The sequence below is a fragment of the Coregonus lavaretus genome (genome assembly GCF_964263955.1).
Source record: "Coregonus lavaretus genome assembly, chromosome: 26".
In the NCBI taxonomy this organism is placed as follows: Eukaryota; Metazoa; Chordata; class Actinopteri; order Salmoniformes; family Salmonidae; genus Coregonus; species Coregonus lavaretus.
The window spans coordinates 3455973-3478426 of record NC_140013.1 but is presented as its reverse complement, the minus strand read 5'-3'; the positions used below and the strand labels follow the sequence as shown (position 1 = coordinate 3478426).

At 44.6% G+C, this 22454-nt stretch overlaps 1 protein-coding gene across 2 annotated transcripts; it reads left to right on the top strand.

Moving 5' to 3' along the window:
• The first annotated feature begins 5878 nt into the window (after positions 1–5878).
• rnf168 (ring finger protein 168) lies at positions 5879–21761 on the top strand. Of its 2 annotated transcripts, none has more exons than XM_084142705.1 (7): positions 5879–5915; positions 6347–6776; positions 7004–7074; positions 7322–7492; positions 19060–19157; positions 19614–19689; positions 20103–21761. In XM_084142705.1, exons 2-7 carry the CDS (start codon positions 6440–6442, stop codon positions 20886–20888), a joined length of 1539 nt encoding a protein of 512 aa, XP_083998831.1. In that variant the 5' UTR covers positions 5879–5915; positions 6347–6439; the 3' UTR covers positions 20889–21761. The 2 variants fall into 2 exon arrangements, with proteins under 2 accessions (XP_083998831.1, XP_083998830.1); XM_084142704.1 differs by having other exon boundaries at positions 5884–5967; positions 20103–21729.
• The last annotated feature ends 693 nt before the right edge of the window (positions 21762–22454 follow it).

Below are 22454 nucleotides of genomic sequence, written 5' to 3'. Positions count from 1 at the left end.
CCTGTCTATGAGGAGGTAGCCGTGCTGCCCTCGATTTGCTAAACACGAGTGCTAAATCCTCATACTCGGGGGGAATGCGCAGTGCGGGCACTTGGTTCGGACTCTCTACCGAGGTCGCCCCTATGGAAACACCTAGACATCTCCCTACACACTGGGCAGACCACTCCATAAGAGCCCTCTGTTGCCACGCTATGGTAGGATCATGGGTGCTTAACCAGGGAAGACCCAACACCACTGGGTACGCAGGAGAGTCAATCAGATAGAACTGAATGATTTCCTCATGACCCCCCTGCGTCGTCATAGTCAGTGGCGCTGTGACCTCCCTGATAAGGCCCGACCCCAACGGCCGGCTGTCTAATGCGTGGACAGGAAATGGATTATCTACCGGCCGAAGGGGAATCCTTAACCTACTACAGAATGCCCGATCAATAAAGTTCCCAGCTGTGCCTGAATCTACTAGCGCCTTATGCTGGGAATGAGGTGCCACCTGTGGAAACCTTACAGGAATACTCATGTGACCAACAGAGAGCTCTGGGTGAGTGGGGCGCCTACTCACCTGAAATGACTCCCCAGTGCGTGGCCTGCTGTCACCTCCCCCAGGGGACCCTCCCCAGCACCTGGCCGCAGTGTGTCCTCCACGACCGCAGGTGGTGCAGGGGATGGCCCCCCTCGGGTTCCCTCTCCTCCTCTCTCTAGCGCCAGCACCCCCCAGCTCCATGGGAATCGGCTCGGGGGTGCTGGAGGGTGGACTGGACGACCCCCACTCGGGACGTCCGCGGGTAGCCAGCAGGGTATCCAGACGGATGGAAATGTCCACCAACTGGTCAAACGACAGGTTGGTGTCCCTGCAGGCCAGCTCCCTACGAACGTCCTCTCGTAGACTACATCGGTACTGGTCGATGAGGGCCCTCTCATTCCACCCCGCATCCGCCGCTAGTGTCCGGAACTCCAGTGCGAACTCCTGTGCGCTCCTCTTCCCCTGTCGGAGGTGGAATAGACGAACTCCGCGTAGGTGATGGTAGCGGCGTCTATTCCCCTCCATTCGGCGTTGGCCCATTCCAACGCCTTGCCGGAGAGACAGGAGATGAGGGCGGAGACGCTCTCGTATCCCGAGGGCGCCGGGTGTATAGTGGCAAGGTACAGTTCTACCTGCAGGAGGAATCCCTGACACCCGGCTGCAGAACCGTCATATGCCCTCGGGAGTGAGAGCCGAATGCCACTGGGTTCCGGTACTGAGAGAGGAGGACTGGCCGTTGGTGAGGTGATGTTGTAAGGGTCCTTGGCCACCTCAGAGTTCACCAATCGGCGCAGGGCGTTGGACACCTCGTCCATGGCGGTCCCGAGTCGCTGGATCATGGCGTCCTGGAAATCGATCCGGTCCAGCAGGGATTCGGGTGCCGCCGCTGATCCTGCTGACTCCATGATGGTGTGTTGTTCTGTGATAAACCGTTGTGGATGTGGTGGAGGAGTCAAGCGCAGGAAGCAGAGGTTTAGTCCAACAAGACTTTTAATAGTCTCAAATGCAATGGTATAAACCCCGACCTCGATAACACGAAGAGGCGAGGGAAAATTACGCACACGCGTAAAACACTAAACATAGAAAAATGATACGGAAAACAAACACGTATCATATACAAAATAGGCAACGGAAAATAACAACACACAATTACCATAGAGCAAAACAAGGAACTTATAAGACACGTAATCAACACTCAAACAGACACAGGTGTGACAGACAGACAAAAGCAATCAAACACAGAAACATAGAGCGGTGGCAGCTAATATTCCGGGGACGGCGAACGCCGAAGCCTGCCCGAACCAGGAGGAGGAGCAGCCTCGGCCGAAACCGTGACACTCCATCACTCTCCTTCTTGGTAAAATAGCCCTTACACAGCCAGGAGGTGTGTTGGGTCATTGTCCTGTTGAAAAACAAATGATAGTCCCACTAAGACCAAACCAGATGGGATTGCATATCGCTGCAGAATGCTGTGGTAGCCATGCTGGTTAAGTGTGCCTTGAATTCGAAATAAATCACAGATAGTGTCACCAGCAAAGCACCCCCACACCATAACACCTCCTCCTCCATGCTTTACGGTGGGAAATACACATACGGAGATCATCCGTTCACCCAAAACGCATCTCACAAAGACACAGCGGTTGAAACCAAAAATCTCAAATTTGGACTCCAGACCAAAGGAGAGATTTCCACTGGTCTAATGTCCATTGCTCATGTTTCTTGGACCAAGCAAGTCTCTTCTTCTTATTGGTGTCTTTTAGTAGTGGTTTCTCTGCAGCAATTCGACCATGAAGGCCTGATTCACACAGTCCCCTCTGAACAGTTGATGTTGAGATGTGTCTGTTACTTGAACTCTGTGAAGCATTTATTTGGGCTGCAATTTCTGAGGCTGGTAACTCTAATGAACTTATCCTCTGCAGCAGAGGTAACTCTGGGTCTTCCATTCCTGTGGCGGTCCTCATGAGAGCCAGTTTCATCATAGCTCTTGATGTTTTTTTTGCGACTGCACTTTCAAAGTTCTTGAAATGTTCCTTATTGACTGACCTTCATGTCTTAAAGTAATGATGGACTGTCGTTTCGCTTTGCTTATTTGAGCTGTTCTTGACATAATATGGACTTGGTCTTTTACCAAATAGGGCTATCTTCTGTATACCCCCCTACCTTGTCACAACACAACTGATTGGCTCATACGCATAAAGAAATAAAGAAATTCCACAAATTAACTTTTAAGTAGGCACACCTGTTAATTGAAATGCATTCCAGGTGACTAACTCATGAAGCTGGTTGAGAGAAATCCAAGAGTGTGCAAAGCTGTCATCAAAGCAAAAGGTGGCTATTTGAAGAATCTCAAATATAACATATATTTTGATTTGTTTAACACTTTTTTGGTTACTACATGATTCCATGTGTGTTATTTCATTTTTTTGATGTCTTCACTATTATTCTACAATGTAGAAAATAGTCAAAATAAAGAAAAACCCTTGAATGAGTAGGTGTTCTAAAACTTTTGACCGATAGTGTATGTATAATACCTGTTAGCTGCAGATTACAGATACAGACTGTTCTCTTATGACATTGCTGTCAGTTTTACAAAAAATACACAACTGCATATAAATGGTTGGTTTTAATACATTCTGCCACATGAGAATGGCTTCTTACTTTTACATTTTAGTCATTTAGCAGACGCTCTTATCCAGAGCGACTTACAGTTAGTGAGTGCATAAATGTTTCATACTGGCTCCCTGTGGGAATCGAACCCACAACCCTGGCGTTGCAAGCGCCATGCTCTACCAACTGAGCTACATCAGGTACCTCTAGTGTACCTGATGTGAACATCAAATAAACCCCAGGTTTCATCAGGCGCCTCCTTTCTCTTCACCGACCTTGTGCATCATTCTGTACAAGCATTGGGGGGGCCAGTAGCTCATGCCATCCTGGACCCATGGTGCTGGCACAACCTCTGTCTCCTTCTCTGCGGATTTGAAATCTACGATGTGAAACGTTCTGTGTAAAATTAGAAAGAAATACTTTTTAGATTTCATTATGGGAGTTAATTTAGCCCTTTACACTCACAGCCTGTATACCGTAAAATGCCAGATTTGGTTGATGGAGGAATGTGTGCTTTTCACAGTTCCTAATTGGCACAGCTAGGATAGCTAAAGAAAAGCAGCTACTAGTTGAAGGCGATTTCATATAAGTTAATTCCTCCAAGTGTAAAGGGTTTAAGTCACATGACGTAACTAAAGATGGTGATGTTTCAGTGTGGGTCAAGTTTAGAATTTTGATAGTAACGCGTTTCAGCAAATTCTGTAAGAGAAAATACTAAACCGTTTGCAACAGACAGACAGCAGGAGATAACATTTTCTAAGTTGGTGCATGTTTATTGCCATTGTCATACCTACATATTTCAATAGAGATGTGATGTAATGTTCATTACTTTTGACACCTCTTAATGCACTGAGATGTACAGGAGAGAGAGAGAGAGAGAGAGGTGAATAGTTTGTCACACTGGTCTAGGTTAGTGTCTAGACAGAGAGACAGTAGACACTCGGCATGTTGTCGGGTCTAGCCACAGCTCTGAGATGTAACTTCAGCACTTACTAGGAGAGAAAGACAGAGAAGACAACAACATTTGAATGACTGTACTGAATGACTATAGGCTTCTGTAAAGAGAATCAACTGCCTAACTAGCTATACACACTTGCTGAAATACTTATGGTTGTAACATTGTTATATAACTTATGTAAAGAGAATTAACTGCCTAACTATACACACTTGCTGAAATATTCATATCGTAACTCACTCAGAAGATAGAAGACACGGGTCTAGGCACAATAAAAGACTAACAGAGAGAAGTCGACAACTTTTGAAGTTACATATCTTGAAAACTTGAGTGCTGACAAGCAAAACATTTCGGGACTATGTCAACAATGGACTAATGAAACAAATACCAAAAGATAGTTTTTGGGTGGAATTGTCCTTTAACATTGAGACAAATCAAATGGCTAGCTAGCTACTGTACTAACTTAATGTTAGCTAGGCTAGTGTCTGTTCTGCACACAAGAGAGACAAAGAGACAGCATGTGCATGACTGACTAAGTAGTAGCTAGCTAGCTAAGTTACACATGGTGGTTTATGAAACTAGCTAGCTACTTATCGTTGTCTATAGCTAACTTTATGTTACTTAGGAGGGCTTACTCTAAGATGTCCAACATTAGCCTAGCTAGCTATGGATAAGGGAAATGTTCAACACAACAAAACAGTGGATGACTATGATTAAATTAATGTAGCTAGCGTACTGTCTAAATTGATAGCTATGTTCACTATATATATCTAATACAAAATGTTAGCTAGCTAAATTAACGTGAACATAAGGCTTGCTAGCTAGCGATCGTTAGTACCACTGTCAGTCAGCTAACGTTAACGTCCTGATGCTAGCTGGGGTAGGCCTAGTCTGTGCGTACAGATATATACTTTTTTTTGACAAATTGACTCGCCTCCTGAAGTGCCACCATACACAGCACAGTCATTGGTTAGGCAGTGCAAAAGGGTTTACATCAGCAAGAGCAGGGCAGGCCACTGCTCATGATTGGGAATGGCTATCCATTGCAGTGTGTAATGCAGTGTAACCTAGTTTATATACTCCATCCCAGCAGTGCAAAAACTTGGGAAAGTAGTACATTTTCTTAGAAATATAACTTTGCCCTGTGCTTCTCCGAGCATGCTCTTCTTATAGCCTAGGCACACTTGATATTGCGCACACAGCAGAGAATCAGGGATGGGGGGCATCATCAGGCACACATGAGATACTATAACACGCAACTAATTGTAAAACCCTGATCAATATTACATTTAATCGATTACAAATGATATGACCCTCCCCTGGACTAAATTTTAAAAATACTAAATCCTCCCCCCAGACTGAAATTGAAAAAGCATGACCCTCCCACATTTTCGTCCAGGTAAAATGTCCATCTCTCCATAAAAGGCCAGAAACACTTCGTATTATTCAAAGCCCCGTGAACTGACACCATATATACATTCTACAGACCTTACTGAGTATTCCCTACAATACTTTTACTGCGGCACGCAGAATAGTTTTTGCTCTTAAACCAATATGCATTCCATATACAGTGATTCGCATTGGGGGCATTTCTTTGACTTAGGAACAAGTTTTAAAACCCACATTTAATTCAAATGTCAGTTAAATATGAACAAATATGAATCATTCTTTAATGTTTAGACAATAATTTTGAATAGAAACAGGTTATTGACACTTTTCTACTATTACGTGGAGGACTTTTATTTGGGACATTTTCGAAATTCCGTGACACGGAAGTACCTTTTTAGTGTTGCTGACGAGACGCTGATGATTTGCCCGGGATTTCAAGCACTATGCGTATGTTTTTCTGGGGCTGCAAACAAAACTCTTATAAGTAGATGTCGTCAATGTATGGACATTTAAATGCTATTCATTCGTAAATTCTATCAGAGCTTGTAATGTAACTTGTTTTTCGATAGCCAAGAATTCTCAACTCCGTTGTTAGTGCTTGAGGTTTAGCACTGATACAAAACTGGCTACCTTGGCTTTAGTTTGGAACTTTATAGTTGGCTGGCTAGCTAGCTAGTTCTCTCCTATTGTAATAGGTAACCATTTATATAGCTAAGCCTAGCAAACTTGCTAAATCTTTTAGCTATGGTTTGTCTGAGCATACTCTTAGAGTAACTCTATTTTGCTAGCTAGCTAGATACCTAGCTACATGTAAGTAAATTATTTTAGCTAGCTAATGTGGCTTCTACTTGATTACTTTGACTGTTCCTCCCTTACAGAGTTAGCCACTGAAACAACACAGGAACCACTGGTGTGCATTTGGACTTGATACAACTACAGAAGGAGGCATCAACAGAAAGAAAAGCAGAGCGATGCCGCCAGTGTCTGAAATGGAGATGGCCGCGCCAGAGGGGGAAGTCACGGGGGGGTTGTCCCGAGCCGACTGCCTCTGCCCTGTTTGCCTAGAGATCTTTCTGGAGCCGGTGACGTTGCCGTGCAGCCACACCTTCTGCAAGCCCTGCTTCCTGGAGACGGTGGACAAGGCCAATCTGTGCTGCCCGCTGTGTCGCAAGCGGGTGTCAACGTGGGCACGGCTCAACGGCCGGAACAAGACCCTGGTCAACGATGAGCTGTGGCAGCGGGTGCAGGTGGCGTTCCCCATGCAGTGCCAACGCAGGCTCAGTGGACAGGAGGAGGAGGATGAAAACAGTTAAGTGACTGACACACTGTATGTGTTTTCCATTTAACATTAATTTAACAATAAGTGACATCCAAATGGCCTGTGTCCTTTAGTACAGCTGGGTTGGGTATGCTTTGAGGTAATTATGGGTCCACACAGCACCTTGGAATCAGACAAATCTATTTATTCTCACTGTTGTGGGTTACGCGAGGTCGGTTGACCTGTTTGTTTACCTTCCATTTCCCTCTGCCTCCAGTATTGGTCCCCGGACCCAAAGTCAGTCAGCCTGGAGAGGTACGGAGAGAGTACGAGGAACAAATCAGCAAGGTGAATTATCAGGGTAAATTATACCTAGGGTCCTGAGTTTTTCCTGGTCCTGAGTTTTTCCTGACCACGTAACGTGACCAGGAAAAACTCTGGGCCATAGTTATGGACCTAGGTTCTACAGTTTTTTTTATGGTCCGATCGCGGCCTCAGGGAAAACTCTTGGCCCAAGTTATAATGCAAGTTTACATTTTACTACACTCTATAGTCACATAGAATACACTTGACATGACCTCTGACCCTTTTCCAGCTATTAGAGGAGAAGCGTACCCTGGAGGAGGCAGAGAGGAAAGCAAGTGAGGAGTACATCCAGAGTCTCCTCGCAGGCGAGGAGGAGCGCCTGGCGGAGGAGAGAAGGAAGCACGAGGAGAGGCAGCTGGAGAACGACGAGAAGCTGGCCAGACTGCTCAGCCAGGAGCTGGTGGGTTTAATAATCTGTGTAATATCGGATTACAGTGTACTCAGGTTCTCCCTCATTTTTAGAGCCACTCAGACCAGTTTCACTTTTTCATAAGAACATATCGTTTATTGCTGACAAAAAGGCAAATTGCAATAATGTATCAATTCAATTGATTTGGTCTGTATAGTAGCAGATCAGGTTTACAGGTTGTGTAGGTAAAGGTACAATTAGTGTTCTAATCTTAGAAGCTTGCATTATCTTTTCAGGTCAATGACATAGGTGGAAATCTGAAACCAAGAACGGAACGCAATGTCAGAGAAACAGCATAGGCTACAATGTACGGTTCAAACTTTGAGATGCATTTGGTTACAAACACAAACAGTATTGGGGGTAACGCAGTACAGGAATAATATTACTTTTTGTGGTAACGAGTAATATAACGGTACTGTTCCAATTTGAGTAATAATATTACATTTACTGATCAAAGATAAGTCGTCATTACTTTTGTTATCATTCCCTTCCTATTAGTTATTTATCCAAATTAATATTTGTGATGATTAGTATTCCCTCTGTTTGTGCAATATAAAAAAAAAACACGACTTCTAAACTCTTGAAGCACCTGCAAAGTCAACACGCCAACAGCGGAAAAATTCCAAGACCTGATCTGCTACTAAAGACATATATCAAATCAAACTTTATTTGATGCATGCACCGAATACAACAGGTATAGACCTTACCATGAAATGCTTACTTACAAGCCCTTATAAACCAACAATGCAGTTCAAGAAAGAGTTAAAATATTTACCAAATAAAGTAAAAAGTAACACAATAAAATAACATTAACGAGGCTATATACAGGGGGTACCGGTACCGAGTCAATGTGAGGGGGTACAGGTTAGTCTAGGTAATTTCTACATGTAGGTAGGGGTACATAGATAATAGACAGCGGGTAGCAGCGGTGTAAAAACAAATGGAGGTGGGGGGTGTCAATATAAATAGTCCTGGTGGCCATTTGATTAATTGTTCAGCAGTCTTATGGCTTGGGCTAGAAGCTGTTAAGGAGCCTTTTGGTCCTAGACTTGGCGCTCCGGTACCGCTTGCCGTGCGGTAGCAGTGAGAACAGTCTATGACTTGGGTGACTGGAGTGTTTGACAATTTGTTGGGCTTTCCTCTGACACCGCCTAGTATATAGGTCCTGGATGGTAGGAAGCTTGGCCCCAGTGATGTGCTGGGCCGTACGCACTACCCTCTGTAGCGGCTTACGGTCAGATGCCAAGCAGTTGCCATACCAAGTGGTGATGCAACCAGTCAGGATGCTCTCGATGGTGCAGCTGTATAACTTTTTGAGGATCTGGGGACCCATGCCAAATCTTTTCAGCATTCTCACGTAGCTGTTCCTTTTGTCCAGGTGGGAAAGGGCAGTGTGAAGTGCGATTGAGATTGCATCATCTGTGGATCTGTTAGGGCGGTATGTGAATTGGAGTGGGTCTAGGGTATCCGGGATAATGCTGTTGATGTCAGCCATGACCAGCCTTTCAAAGCACTTCATGGCTGCCGACGTGAGGGCTACGGGCGGTAATCATTTAGGCAGGTTACCTTCGCTTCCTTGGGCACATGGACTATGGTGGTCGGCTTGAAACATGTAGGTATTACAGACTCGGTCAGGGAGAGGTTGAAAATGTCAGTGAAGACACTTGCCAGTTGGTCCGCGCATGCTTTGAGTACACGTCCTGGTAATCCGTCTGTCCCCGTGGATTTGAGAATGTTGACCTGTTTAAAGGTCTTGCTCACATCGGCTACCGAGAGCGTTATCACAAAGTCGTCAGAACAGCTGGTGCTCTCATACATGCTTCAGTGTTGTTTCCCTCGAAGCGAACATAAAAGGCATTTAGCTCGTCTGGTAGGCTCGCGTCACTGGGCAACTCACGGCTGGGTTTCCCTTTGTAGTCCGTAATAGTTTTCAAGCCCTGCCACATGGACGAGCATCAGAGCCGGTGTAGTAGGATTAAATCTTAATCCTGTATTGATGCTTAGCTTGTTGATGGTTAGTCTGAGGGCGTAGGAGGATTTCTTATAAGAGTCCGGATTAGTGTCCCGCTCCTTGAAAGCAGCAGCTCTAGCCTTTAGCTTGATGCGGATGTTGCCTGTAATCCATGACTTCTGGTTGGGATATGTACGTACGGTCACTGTGGGGACGAAGTCGTCGATGCACTTATTGATGAAGCCGATGACTGAGGTGGTATACTCCTCAATGCCATTGGATGTTGTCTGGAACATATTCTGGTCTGTGCTAGCAAAACAGTCCTGTAGCGTAGCATCCGCGTCATCTGACCACTTCCGTATTGAGTGAGTCACTGGTACTTCCTGCTTTAGTTTTTGCTTGTAAGCAGGAATCAGGAGGATAGAATTATGGTCAGATTTGCCAAATGGAGGGCGAGGGAGAGCTTTGTATGCGTCTCTGTGTGTGGAGTAAAGGTGGTCTAGAGTATTTTTTTTCTTCTGGTTGCACATGTGACATGCTGGTAGAAATTAGGTCAAACGGATTTAAGTTTGTCTGCATTAAAGTCCCCGGCCACTAGGAGCGCCGCTTCTGGATGAGCATTTTCTTGTTTGCTTATGGCCTTATACAGCTCGTTGAGTGCGGTCTTAGTGCCAGCATCTGTTTGTGGTGGTAAATAGACGTCTACGAATAATATAGATGAGAACTCTCTTGGTAGATAGTGTGGTCTACAGCTTATCATGAGGTACTCTACCTCAGTTAAGCAATATCTCAAGACTTCTTTAATATAAGACATCGCGCACCAGCTGTTATTGACAAATAGACACACAACCCTGCCCCTCGTCTTACCAGGCGTAGCATCTCTGTCCTGCCGATGCATGGAAATCCCGCCAGCTCTATATTATCTGTGTCGTCGTTCAGCCACGACTCGGTGAAACACAAGATATTCCAATGATTACACGTTGGCCAGTAGAACGGATGGTAGTGGTTTACTATCTTGTCTATGAATTCTCAGAAGGCAGCCCAACCTACGCCACCTTTATCTCAGTCTTTTTTTCACGCAAATGGGCCCGTTCCAGAGAAAGCAGTATATCCTTCGCGTCGGACTTGTTACCCTCTACGGGATTGGTGTCCCGTATACGGGACAGTTGAGCTAATGTATGCTAATGTCATTAGCATGACTGTTGTAAGTAACAGCAAACTTTCCAGGACATAGACATGTCTAATGTGGGCAGAAAGCTTAAATTCTTGTTAATCTAACTGTACTGTACAATTTACAGTAGCTATTATTGTGACAAAATACCATGCTATTGTTTGAGGAGAGTGCACAACAAAAAAATTATCACGGCAACTGGTTCACCTCTGAAGGTAAATTATGTACTTGCATTCAGTAATCTTGCTCTGATTTGTCATCCTAATGGTCCCAGAGATAAAATGTAGCATAGTTTTGTTTGATAAAATCCATTTTTATATTCAAATGTAGGAACTGGGTTCTACAGTTTGAATCCCTGCTGTCTGACTCCACACCCACCACGCCCGGCCATCTAGATGTGTGAAAGTTAGTGTATAAGCTAATGATCCATCATGTATGACATTCCTGGGAGTGTGTAAACTTACATTTTGTATTACCATGTCATTCTTGTATGTTCTCTATAGTTATGTACTTGAAAATGTATCAATTGACCAATTCGGCACATTTGGGCAGACTTGATACAAAATAGTCCAGTATTGCAATGCTTCACTGGATCAATCTGAAACTTTGCACACACTGCTGCCATCTAGTGGCCAAAATCGAAATGGCACCTAAACTAAACTGCAATATTATAATGTGGCCTTTCTCTTGCATTTCAAAGATGATGGAACCAAAAAAATAATCCTTAAGAGGTTAAAGAAAAAATCTTCGTCCAGTTCGAGGTGAGTAATCGCTGTTCTGATGTCCAGAAGTTATTTTCGGTCATAAGAGATGGTAGCAGCAACATTGTGTACACAATAAGTTAAAAATAAGTTACAAGCAACACGAAAAAACTAACAGCCATCCCCTCAGGAGCCATTACTACATAGCTGCGGGAAGTAGAGGTGCTGAGGGTGCTGCAGCACCCCCTCAAAAATCTTAATAACAATAATAAAGTAGTGCACTGGTCCTTTACTAGTCCTTTATTAGCGGAACGATATAGCCGCTTAGTAGTGTAACTAATTACTTTTCCCAGGGAGTAATAAGTGAAGTAATTTGTTATTGTTGAAAAAAGTAATAGTTCATATGTTACTTTTTTGTTGTAACGACCCCAACACTAGTTACAGATCAATATACATCCATCAATTCAACTATATAATCAGCAAACGAAACATACGCGTAACTCCCAGTATATGCACCTCACACGGGGCATCTCTCTTACATTAGGGAAAGGGGGATACCTAGTCAGTGGTACAACAGAATGCATTCAACTGAAATGGGTCTTACCCATTTAACCCATCCCCCTTAAATCAGAGAGCTGCGGGGGTTAATCAACATCCACCATTAGACCATCAATGACTGTTTCTTTCCACAATTTCCTTAGTAATTATTTTATCAACAAATGAGCTCACAATTTATGGAGTCTATGATATTGTGAGGTAATGTAAGACAACCAATCTGAGAAGAAAATGATCAATTTGCGTGTACTGTACAACTTGCTAAATGAGTTATTTGCAAACCTGTAAAATGACCTCTTGTCAACAATATATCCTGGTAAGGTAGTTGATTGCTGTTTTAAAATAAGAAAATACGGGTGGGTGGCACTTATGGCTGTCCCCGACTAAAGAAAGTCTTGGTCGACCGAAAGTCGTCTGTTCTTTCTACCAATCTATTGGTTGACATTGTGTATTTTTCCATATAGACACACCCTATGTTTTTTAATAAAATCAACTATATGCATTGAGCTTGTCTGATTCTTTAAGCTTACTGTTTGATGAAATAAGACACAAAGAAAAAAAATAACGTAGCCTGACCCAAACATTCTCCTCCCGCTCCTGCTGGCTTTCTCAGATTCTGCCATTACTCTCCTGAAGTTGCTGGTAATAGGCTACATGAGGACTTGGCAACCTTTCTCATGTGGAATGCCAATTTATCTTACCATTTCTACCGACCTGCGTGCTAGTTATGGTTTTCATATGCACATTTTCAGTTTACATTGATAATGTCTTCATATGTCAAAATTATTGTCATGTGGTTAATCAAAATTCTATCCAAATCTAAATAAAAATGATACAAACCTAAAAAGTAACTTATATTGTCATTGCCAACTGTGTAAAAATAGCCTATAAGCCAACAAATAAAAACATTGCAGTCTGCAGGTAGAAAATATCCGGATAAAAATGGCCTGTCAGCAATGAACTTGAAACATTGTATCAACTTGGGTCCGGCCCCATGCTTGTGCTAGCAAACTTGCAACATTTTATGAAATATTCCGGGCCCTCAGAGTTTCCCGGGCCAGTGAGCTCGGAACAGACAGCTGTAGGCTGTTTGCACAAGGGATAATAAGTGCTTGACTTGGGCAGGAGCTCACCGGAGCCAAGTACCAGCACCTCAAATTGTCTACTGCTTGAGCTTCTGTTCCTCTAATAGAATATTAGCTCAAAAGTATTGTGGGGCTCCAGCACCTAAATGGAAACATAACCTATTTCAGTCCAAGTCAAGCACTGATAAGAAGTAACCAGGTAGGCCTATTTTATGATGTTTCCACTGGAGCATGACATTTTCCCCTTTCACGCTGAATGGTTATCGAAAGGGAGAGAGCTGTAAAGATTTTTGTAATACATTAAGGAACTATTGTCATTCTCAACAGATAAAAACAGACTTTGTTTGCTTGCTGTTTGAGTTGAAGAAAAAATTACTTTGAGAAGCTCCACAGCTCATTGATGGTGGTGCGTTGAGCCAATCAGAAATAATATCAGATGTGTATGCCTACATTATATGCCTACATTTGCGCACAGGCCAGGTAGCCTATAGGCCTATATACTTCTATGCGTAATCAGGTGCGAGTCCTTACTCAACATTGACAGGAGCGCTCCAAACAAAAGACAATGTCTAAATTGATTTGACAAAACTCGTAAATGGAATGAAATAAACCAAAACTTGTTTCTCTCTCTTGTGAACTCCGACAATGACAACGGTACGACTGGAATAATAATAATAAATGGAATGCATTAACATAAATTACCATAACCAAACAAAAATTGTAGATTAGGAATTAACGGTAAATGTACTACTGGTGATATATGTAATGGAGAAGTGATATACACTAACAATCAAACGCAAACAATTCACACAATGAAGTTAGGAGAATTAATGTGCACAAATTGACAGGAAGAGAACGCATTCTGGAGAGAGAAGTACATTGTGCATCTGGGCGCTGCATGGTCAATCCGACGTCTGGATTGGCCATGCAGCATCTACAGTGATAGGCCTCTGCATAAGTCAGGGCATACTTCTTGCGCTTTGCGGAGCAGTGCAGAACTGTTGTGAAGGAAGTTGTCAAGGAAGTGAGTTTGTTTATACAGGTTGTACCACCCCAACCTACCGTCAACCAATCATGTCAATGCAGAGCTATACAGAGCCCTCCACATTGTTACAACATTTGTGAGGCGCATGGCGATGCGGTACGGAGCTCGATTTGGCCTGTGCATGCCTCTGGAGGCTCCGTAATTGCATCACACCCTCCATAAGGTTACATTGGCGCCGGAGGGGATGGCTGCCGTTTTACGGGCTCCTTACCAACTGTGCTATTTTGTGTATTTTCTTCGCATTGTTTGAAACTTATTTTGTACATAATGTTGCTGCTACCGTCTCTTATGACCAAAAAGAGCTTCTGGGTATCAGAACAGCGATTACTCACCTCGAACTGGACAAAGATTTTTTCTTTAATGATTCCAACGCGAAGGATATACTGCTTCTCCGAGACCAGGCCCAAATCCCTGTCATTCGCGTGAAGAAAAGACGGAAATACAGGGGGTGGAGATCAGGGTGCCTTGTTAGAATTCGTCGGCGAGTGGGTAACCCGCCTCTACCATCCGTTCTATTGGCCAACGTGCAATCACTGGAAAATAAACTGGATGCTATCCGTTCGAGACTATCCTACCAACGGGACATTAAACTGTAATATCTTATGTTTCACCGAGTCGTGGCTGAACGACGACACGGATAATATACATTTAGCTGGGTTTTCCGTGCATCGGCAGGACAGAACAGCTAAGTCTGGTAAGGCGAGGGCTGGGGGCGGGTGTCTATTTGTCAATAACAGCTGGTGCGCGATGTCTAATATTAAGGAAGTCTCAAGGTATTTCTCGCCTCAGGTAGAGTACCTCATGATGAACTGTAGACCACACTATCTACCAAGAGCGTTTTCATCTATATTTTTCGTAGCCGTCTATTTACCACTAGGCGCTCCTAGTGGCCGGTGACTTTAATGCAGGCAAACTTAAATCCGTTTTACCTCATTTCTACCAGCATGTCACATTTGCAACCAGAGGGAAAAAACTCTAGACCACCTTTAATCCACACACAGAGACGCATACAAAGCTCTACCAAGCCCTCCATTTGGCAAATCTCATCATAATTCTATCCTACTGATTCCTGCTTACAAGCAAAAACTAAAGCAGGAAGTACCAGTGACTCGCTCAATACGGAAGTGGTCAGATGACGCGGATGCTACGCTACAGGACTGTTTTGCTAGCACAGACTGGAATATGTTCCGGGATTCATCCAATGGCATTGAGGAGTATACCACCTCAGTCACCGGCTTCATCAATAAGTGCATCGACGACGTTGTCCCCACAGTGACCGTACATACATATCCCAACCAGAAGCCATGGTTTAAAGGCAACATCTGCACTGAGCTAAAGGCTAGAGCTGCCGCTTTCAAGGAGCGGGACACTAATCCGGACGCTTATAAGAAATCCCGCTATGCCCTCAGACGAACCATCAAACAGGCAAAGCGTCAATACAGGACTAAGATTGAATCCTACTACACCGGCTCTGACACTTGTCGGATGTGGCAGGGCATGTAAACTATTATGGACTACAAAGGGAAACCCAGCTGCGAGCTGCCCAGTGACGCGAGCCTACCAGACGAGCTAAATGCCTTTTTATGGTCGCTTCGAGGGAAGCAACACTGAAGCATGCATGAGAGCGCCAGCTGTTCCGGACGACTGTGTTATCACGCACTCCATAGCCGATGTGAGCAAGATCTTTAAACAGGTCAACATTCACAAGGCCGCGGGGACAGATGGGTTACCAGGACGTGTACTCAGAGCATGCGCAGACCAACTGGCAAGTGTCTTAACTGACATTTTCAACCTCTCCCTAACCGAGTCTACCTACATGTTTCAAGCAGACCACCATAGTCCCTGTGCCCAATAAAGTGAAGGTAACCTGCCTAAATGACTACCGCCCCGTAGTACTTCGGTAGCCATGAAGTGCTTTGAAAGGCTGGTCATGGCTCACTTCAACACCATCATCCTGGAAACCCTAGACCCACTCCAATTCGCATATTGCCCCAACAGATCCACAGATGATGCAATCTCTATCGCATTCCACACTGCCCTTTCCCAGCTGGACAATAGGAACACCTATGTGAGAATGCTGTTCATTGACTACAGCTCAGCGTTTAACACCATAGTGCCCACAAAGCTCATCACTAAGATAAGGACCCTGGGACTAAACACCTCCCTCTGCAACTGGATCCTGGACTTCCTGATGGGCCGGCCCCAGGTGGTAAGGGTAGACAACAACACATCTGCCACGCTGATCCTCAACACTGGGGCCCCTCAGGGGTGCGTGCTTAGTCCCCTCCTGTACTCCCTGTTCACCCACAACTGCGTGGCAAAGCACGACTCAAACACCATCATTAAGTTTGCTGACGACACAACAATGGTAGGCCTGATCACCGACAACGATGAGACAGCCTATAAGAAGGAGGTCAGAGACCTGGCAGAGTGGTGCCAGGACAACAACCTCTCCTTCAACGTGAGCAAAACAAAGGAGCTGATCGTGGACTACAGGAAAAAGAGGGCTGAACACGCCCCCATTCACATCAACGGGGCTGTAGTGGAGGGGGTCGAGAGTTTCAAGTTCCTTGGTGTCCACATCACCAACAAACTATCATGGTTCAAACACACCAAGACAGTCGTAAAGAGGGCACGACAACACCTTTTCCCCCTCAGGAGACTGAAAAGATTTGCCAATGGTCCCCAGATCCTCAAAAAGTTCAACAGCTGCACCATCGAGAGCATCCTGACCGGTTGCATCACCGCCTGGTATGGCAACTGGTCGGCATCTGACCATAGGCGCTACAGAGGGTTGTGCATACGGCCCAGTACATCACTGGGGCCAAGCTTCCTGACATCCTGGACCTATATACTAGGCGGTGTCAGAGGAAAGCCCAAAAAATTGTTGAAGACTCCAGTCACCCAAGTCATAGACTGTTCTCTCTGCTACCGCATGGCAAGCGGTACCGGAGCGCCAAGTCTAGGACCAAAAGGCTCCTTAACAGCTTCTACCCCCAAGCCATCAGACTGCTGAACAATTAATCAAATGGCCACCCGGACACCGCCCCCCTTTGTTTTTACACTGCTGCTACTCGCTGTTTTATTATCTATGCATAGTCACTTTACCCCTACCAACATGAACAAATTACCTCGACTAACCTGTACCCCGGCACATTGACCCTGTATATAGCCTCATTGTTATTTTATTGTGTTACTTTTTATTTAAAAAAATTATTTAGTTAATTTAGTAAATATTTTCTTAACTCTATTTCTTGAACTGCATTGTTGGTTAAGGACTCGTAAGCATTTCACATCACCTGTTGTATTCGGTGACAAATACAATTTCATTTGAATTGGCTTTTAGTCTAGGCCTCCACAATGGATTAGTTCACTGAGATGAGCACATACAGTGCATTCAGAAAGTATTCAGAACCCTTGACTTTGTCCACATTTTGTTATGTTACAGCCTTATTCTAAAATGGATTAAATTTGTTTTTTTCCTCATCAATCTACACACAGTACCCCATAATGACAAAGAAAAAACAGGTTTTTAGAATTTTTTGATTTTATTTTTAAGTATACAGACCCTTTACTCAGTACTTTGTTGAAGCACCTTTGGCAGCGATTACAGCCTTGAGTCTTCTTGGGTATGACACTACAAGCTTGGCACACCTGTATTTGGGGAGTTTCTTCCATTCTTCTCTGCAGATCCTCTCAAGCTCTGTCAGGTTGGATGGGGAGCGTTGGTGCACAGCTGTTTTCAGGTCTCCAGAGATGTTCGATCGGGCTCTGGCTGGGCCACTCAAGGACATTTAGAGACTTGTCCCGGAGCCACTCCTGCGTTGGCTGTGTGCTTAGGGTTGTTGTCCTGTTGGAAGGTGAACCTTCGCCCCCAGTCTAATGTCCTGAGGGCTTTGGAGCAGGTTTTTATCAAGGATCTCTCTTTACTTCGCTCCGTTCATCTTTCCCTCGACCCTGACTAGTCTCCCAGTCCCTGCCGCTGAAAAACATCCCCACAGCATGATGCTGCCACCACCATGCTTCACCGTAGGGATGGTGCCAGGTTTCCTCCAGACGTGACACTTGGCATTCAGGCCAAAGAGTTCAATCTTGGTTTCATCAGACCAGAGAATCTTGTTTCTCTTGGTCTGAGACTCCTTTAGGAGCCTTTTGGCAAACTCCAAGCGTGCTGTCATGTGCCTTTTACTGAGGAGTGCCTTCCGTCTGGCCACTCTACCATAAAGGCCTGATTGGTGGAGTGCTGCAGAGATGGTTGTCCTTCTGGAAGGTTCTCCCATCTCCACAGAGGAACTCTGGAGCTCTGTCAGAGTGACCATCGGGTTTTTGGTCACCTCCCTGACCAAGGCCCTTCTCCCCTGATTGCTCAGTTTGGCCAGGTGGCCAGCTCTATGAAGAGTCTTGGTGGTTCCAAACTTTTTCAATTAAGAATGATGGAGCCCACTGTTTTCTTGGGGACCTTCAATGCTGCAGAAATGTTTTAGTAACCTTCCCCAGATCTGTGCCTTGACCCAATCCTGTCTCGGAGCTCTACGGACAATTCCTTCGAGCTCATGGCTTGGTTGCTCTGACATGCACTGTCAACAGTGGGACCTTATATAGACAGGTGTGTGCCTTTCCAAATCATGTCCTATCAATTTAATTTACCACAGGTGGACTCCTATCAAGTTGTAGAAACATCTCAAGGATGATCAATGGAAACAGGATGCACCTGAGCTCAATTTCGATTCTCATAGCAAAGGGTCTGAATACTTATGTAAATTATGTATTTCTGGTTTTGCTAAACCTGTTTTCGCTCTTTCATTATGGTGTATTGTGTGGAGATTGGTGATTTCTATGTACTTAATCCATTTTAGAATAAGGCTGTAACGTAATAAAATGTGGAAACGGGGAAGGGGCCTGACTACTTTCCGAATGCAGTGTATATCTCGGTCTACCAACAGCCTATTGACCAAACAATTGACCTGTTGACTAATTGGGGTCAGCCCTAGTGGCACTATGTATTGGGAATGATTCACTGTATTAACTTTTTTTTACCTGTTCTCTTCAGAATCCAAGACCTATCTCTGAGTCACAGAAGAACACGCGGACGAATGACATCACCCCAGCAAAGAAGAAACAGAACGCCAACGCTGGAGATATAGAGAAGTGAGTCCCCTTCCGTGGTCAGACTTGCACTGTGGTCCAATTCTCTCCTCTTCCAGAAGTGTGCACTCATTCGCTCGTGGATTTAAAAAGATTGGTGGTGTGAGAAATGGTTGAAGCTCCTACCAATCTATTGCTTGTAAATCCATAAGTGGGAGTGAACAAGTGCGCACTTCTGAGAGAAGGGTGGAGAATCAAAATGCAAACCTAAATAGAAACCTTAGACGGTGTGCTAATGGCACAAATAAATAACTTGTTTGTGATTATTGTGATATGTGGTTGAAAATGTATGCACTCACTCACTGTAAGTCGCTCTGGATAAGAGCGTCTGCTAAAATGACTAAAATGTAAAATGTCTCCTACCTTAGTTTGAACGCACTTAGTGTTTGTTGCTCTGGATAATTGACTTAATTAAATATATTACCAGGGAGTGTTCTGACAATTTAATTTTGTTTCCAGGTTCTTGTCCCTTATTCCACAAAGACACGGCAGCAACTCAGAGAATAGGTCCACCTCCAGCTTCATGGCTAACAAGGTTGGGCCTCTTGTCAGTCTCCAGAATGCTCATGCAATCAGCATTTACTGAAAAACATGCTCTTCTCTAAGAATCCACATACACCTAACATGTGACTGATAAACATTATGTACATAAAGAGCCTACACAGACTTTTGCCTTTGGCCATGCTCTTGAGCCAAAAGGGGTCCAATAAATGGACAGAAATATTGCCCAGAAATTACCTAATTTAACTGAGGGGCATACCCCTCCCCACACCCATGAGAACAAAAGCAAATATTGTTTGCGTAAAATGATGGGTTTTTGTGGTTTTATGAGGGGGGGAAATTCCACATTATCTCAGCCAACACTTGATGCAAAATGTGACAAACAATTAGCAACTAAACTTGAATATTGTATCTTTAACTTCTGTTTACTTTTGTGTCCAATTGAAGGAGAATATCATGCACTCGGAGAGGAAGCCTTGGTCTTCCAAAGAGCATGCAGAGCACCCGATGCCAACGCTAGACTTCTACCCGGAGAGCTGCCGCACGCCGTGTGAGGCCTCAACGTCATCAGAGAGTATGGTGTACCATCTGACCGACCCCTCGGGAACTTCACTGGCACACACACCCCACCACGGCACCCCAAGGAGAGGAGTGACCTCGGCCAAGAGGAAGAGCTGTGACATTGAGGTGCCAAACGAAGGGGAAGCAGAGGTGGTCAGTAAGCGGCTCTGTCCTTCCTCCTCGTCATCCCTCCTCTATCTGCAGCATGGAGAGGTGGCCCTAGTAGGCCAAGGGGAGAAGGCCCTGCTGCTCCAGGAGCTGGCCCAGAGAGAGGAGGTGCTCTTCTGCCGCATGCAACAGGAGCAGGAGGACCGGAAGCTGGCTTTCCATCTGCAGAGGCAGCTGAACCGCGAGGCGGCCATCCACGCAGTAGACCGCAGCAAGGGCTCCAGCGACCAGTACCAGCTCCGCCAGAAACCTGACTCCAGCTCTGGCTCCAGCCCAGAGGGGAATGGTCATAGCGGGGCCAACAGGGGGCGCTCACACTCCTCCACCTCCAAAGAGAACAGGAACACAGTGGAGAGGAGGAGACTGTCTGGGCCCTCATCTACCACCAATAAGGGGGAAAGGAGCTCCACCATCTCTAGCGCTGCTGCCACACCCTCCAGCCCACTGAAGAGGGGCAGTAAGCAGGCCACCCTCACAGAGATGTTCCCCAGTCTGGGCAATTGAATCCTGGGTGTTTTGGAGCATCTACAGTGGACCCTGCTCATCACCATCACCTCTTGTTAACAGGTCTCGCCTTATCGCCTATGGGGGCTCAAGTGGTCAGGATTGGAAAGAAGGAATACCTTAGGGAGAAGAGGGTAGATATTGCTTGGACATTGACCGTCTGGGATTTCACTGTGGTTTGAATGCATTTCAGGGTCTTCGACAGTTTGAGTGCTCACAGGAAATGGCAGAGACTGGCTCGATCAACATTATTTTGATAGTAGGTTCATTTTACTCAGATTGTTTTCTCTAGAGATTCATATAAATGATTACTTTGGAATAAAATAAAAACAATCGGGAAGTTATGTCTTGTTCTGTGGCGTGTATTAATGGATGCCAAAGGAAGCCAGACTTCCCCAAATATTTGACCAATAATTTTTTTTTATATATTAAATTATTTTTCTTCGGTGTGTGTTTTCAGAATTTTCCGTCAATTCGCAAGTGGCTGAATCTCACCAGAAACCATGTGTTTGTATTTGATACCATTCCACCTATTCCACTCCAGTAGTTGTTTAGTAAACTGTCAAACATGAACTTGCTTGACCATACTGCAGGTCATATAACTGCTCCAGGCTCTGTCGTAGCCGGCCGCGACCGGGAGACCCATGGGGCGGCGCACAATTGGCCCAGCGTCGTCCAGGGTATGGAAGGGAATGGCCGGCAGGGATGTAGCTCAGTTGGTAGAGCATGGTGTTTGCAACGCCAGGGTTGTGGGTTAGATTCCTAAGGGGGGCCAGTATGAAAAAATAAATAATGTATGCACTCACTAACTGTAAGTCGCTCTGGATAAGAGCATCTGCTAAATGACAAAAATTAATAAAAATAATAACTGTTTGTTACGTGCAATATTTGCTTTGTGGACTTCACCGGACAGATGTTGCTCTCGGTTTTGTGATGAAACAAACGTACAGTACAGTGCCTTATTCATCCTCGGCGTTTTTCCTATTTGTCAAATAAATTCCATGGAGGGCCTAGTGTCTGCTGGTTTTTGTTTTTAAGACTTAGACAACCAGGTGAGGGGAGTTACTTACAAATTAGTAGGGGTGTGCCAAGTAGTCGGACAAAACGAGTATCGTAACGGATATGGGACATTTTCTGGATACGATTATGATCTGAGTATTTTTTGTAATTATCCGTTATTGGAAAGAAAGTTATTTTCGGGTGCCAGCAAGCATCTTTGTCATGTCAGTCAGTCACTGAGTTTCTAAACCATACTGTGCTGCAGGGTTTCCCAACTGGTGGCCTGTGGTTGGTTTTATTTGGCCCTCCCAAGTTTTCTGAGCAATAAAATAAATAGTAGTTGTTTTTTATTTTATTGTTGGACATAAGACTGTAAGAACACCAGGAAATCAGCACCAAGTGATTTTAATTTTGGAAATCTGTTCCCAAGTATTCCCACGCATAATACAGAGATGTGATCGTATACAAATGTGTAAAAGGTTTGAAATGATTATGTTTTAGTCAAATATTATATCTGCTTGTGCTTCTTGCGATCAATTTGCAATCTCCAAATTATTTGTAATTATG

Excerpts from the sequence above, each read along its gene's own strand:
- rnf168 (XM_084142705.1), top strand. The coding sequence starts at position 6,440 with ATGCCGCCAGTGTCTGAAATGGAGATGGCCGCGCCAGAGGGGGAAGTC. Across the intron at positions 6,777-7,003 it reads GGAGGAGGAGGATGAAAACA|TATTGGTCCCCGGACCCAAA; the intron begins GTTAAGTGACTG and ends CTCTGCCTCCAG. Across the intron at positions 7,493-19,059 it reads GACTGCTCAGCCAGGAGCTG|AATCCAAGACCTATCTCTGA; the intron begins GTGGGTTTAATA and ends TGTTCTCTTCAG.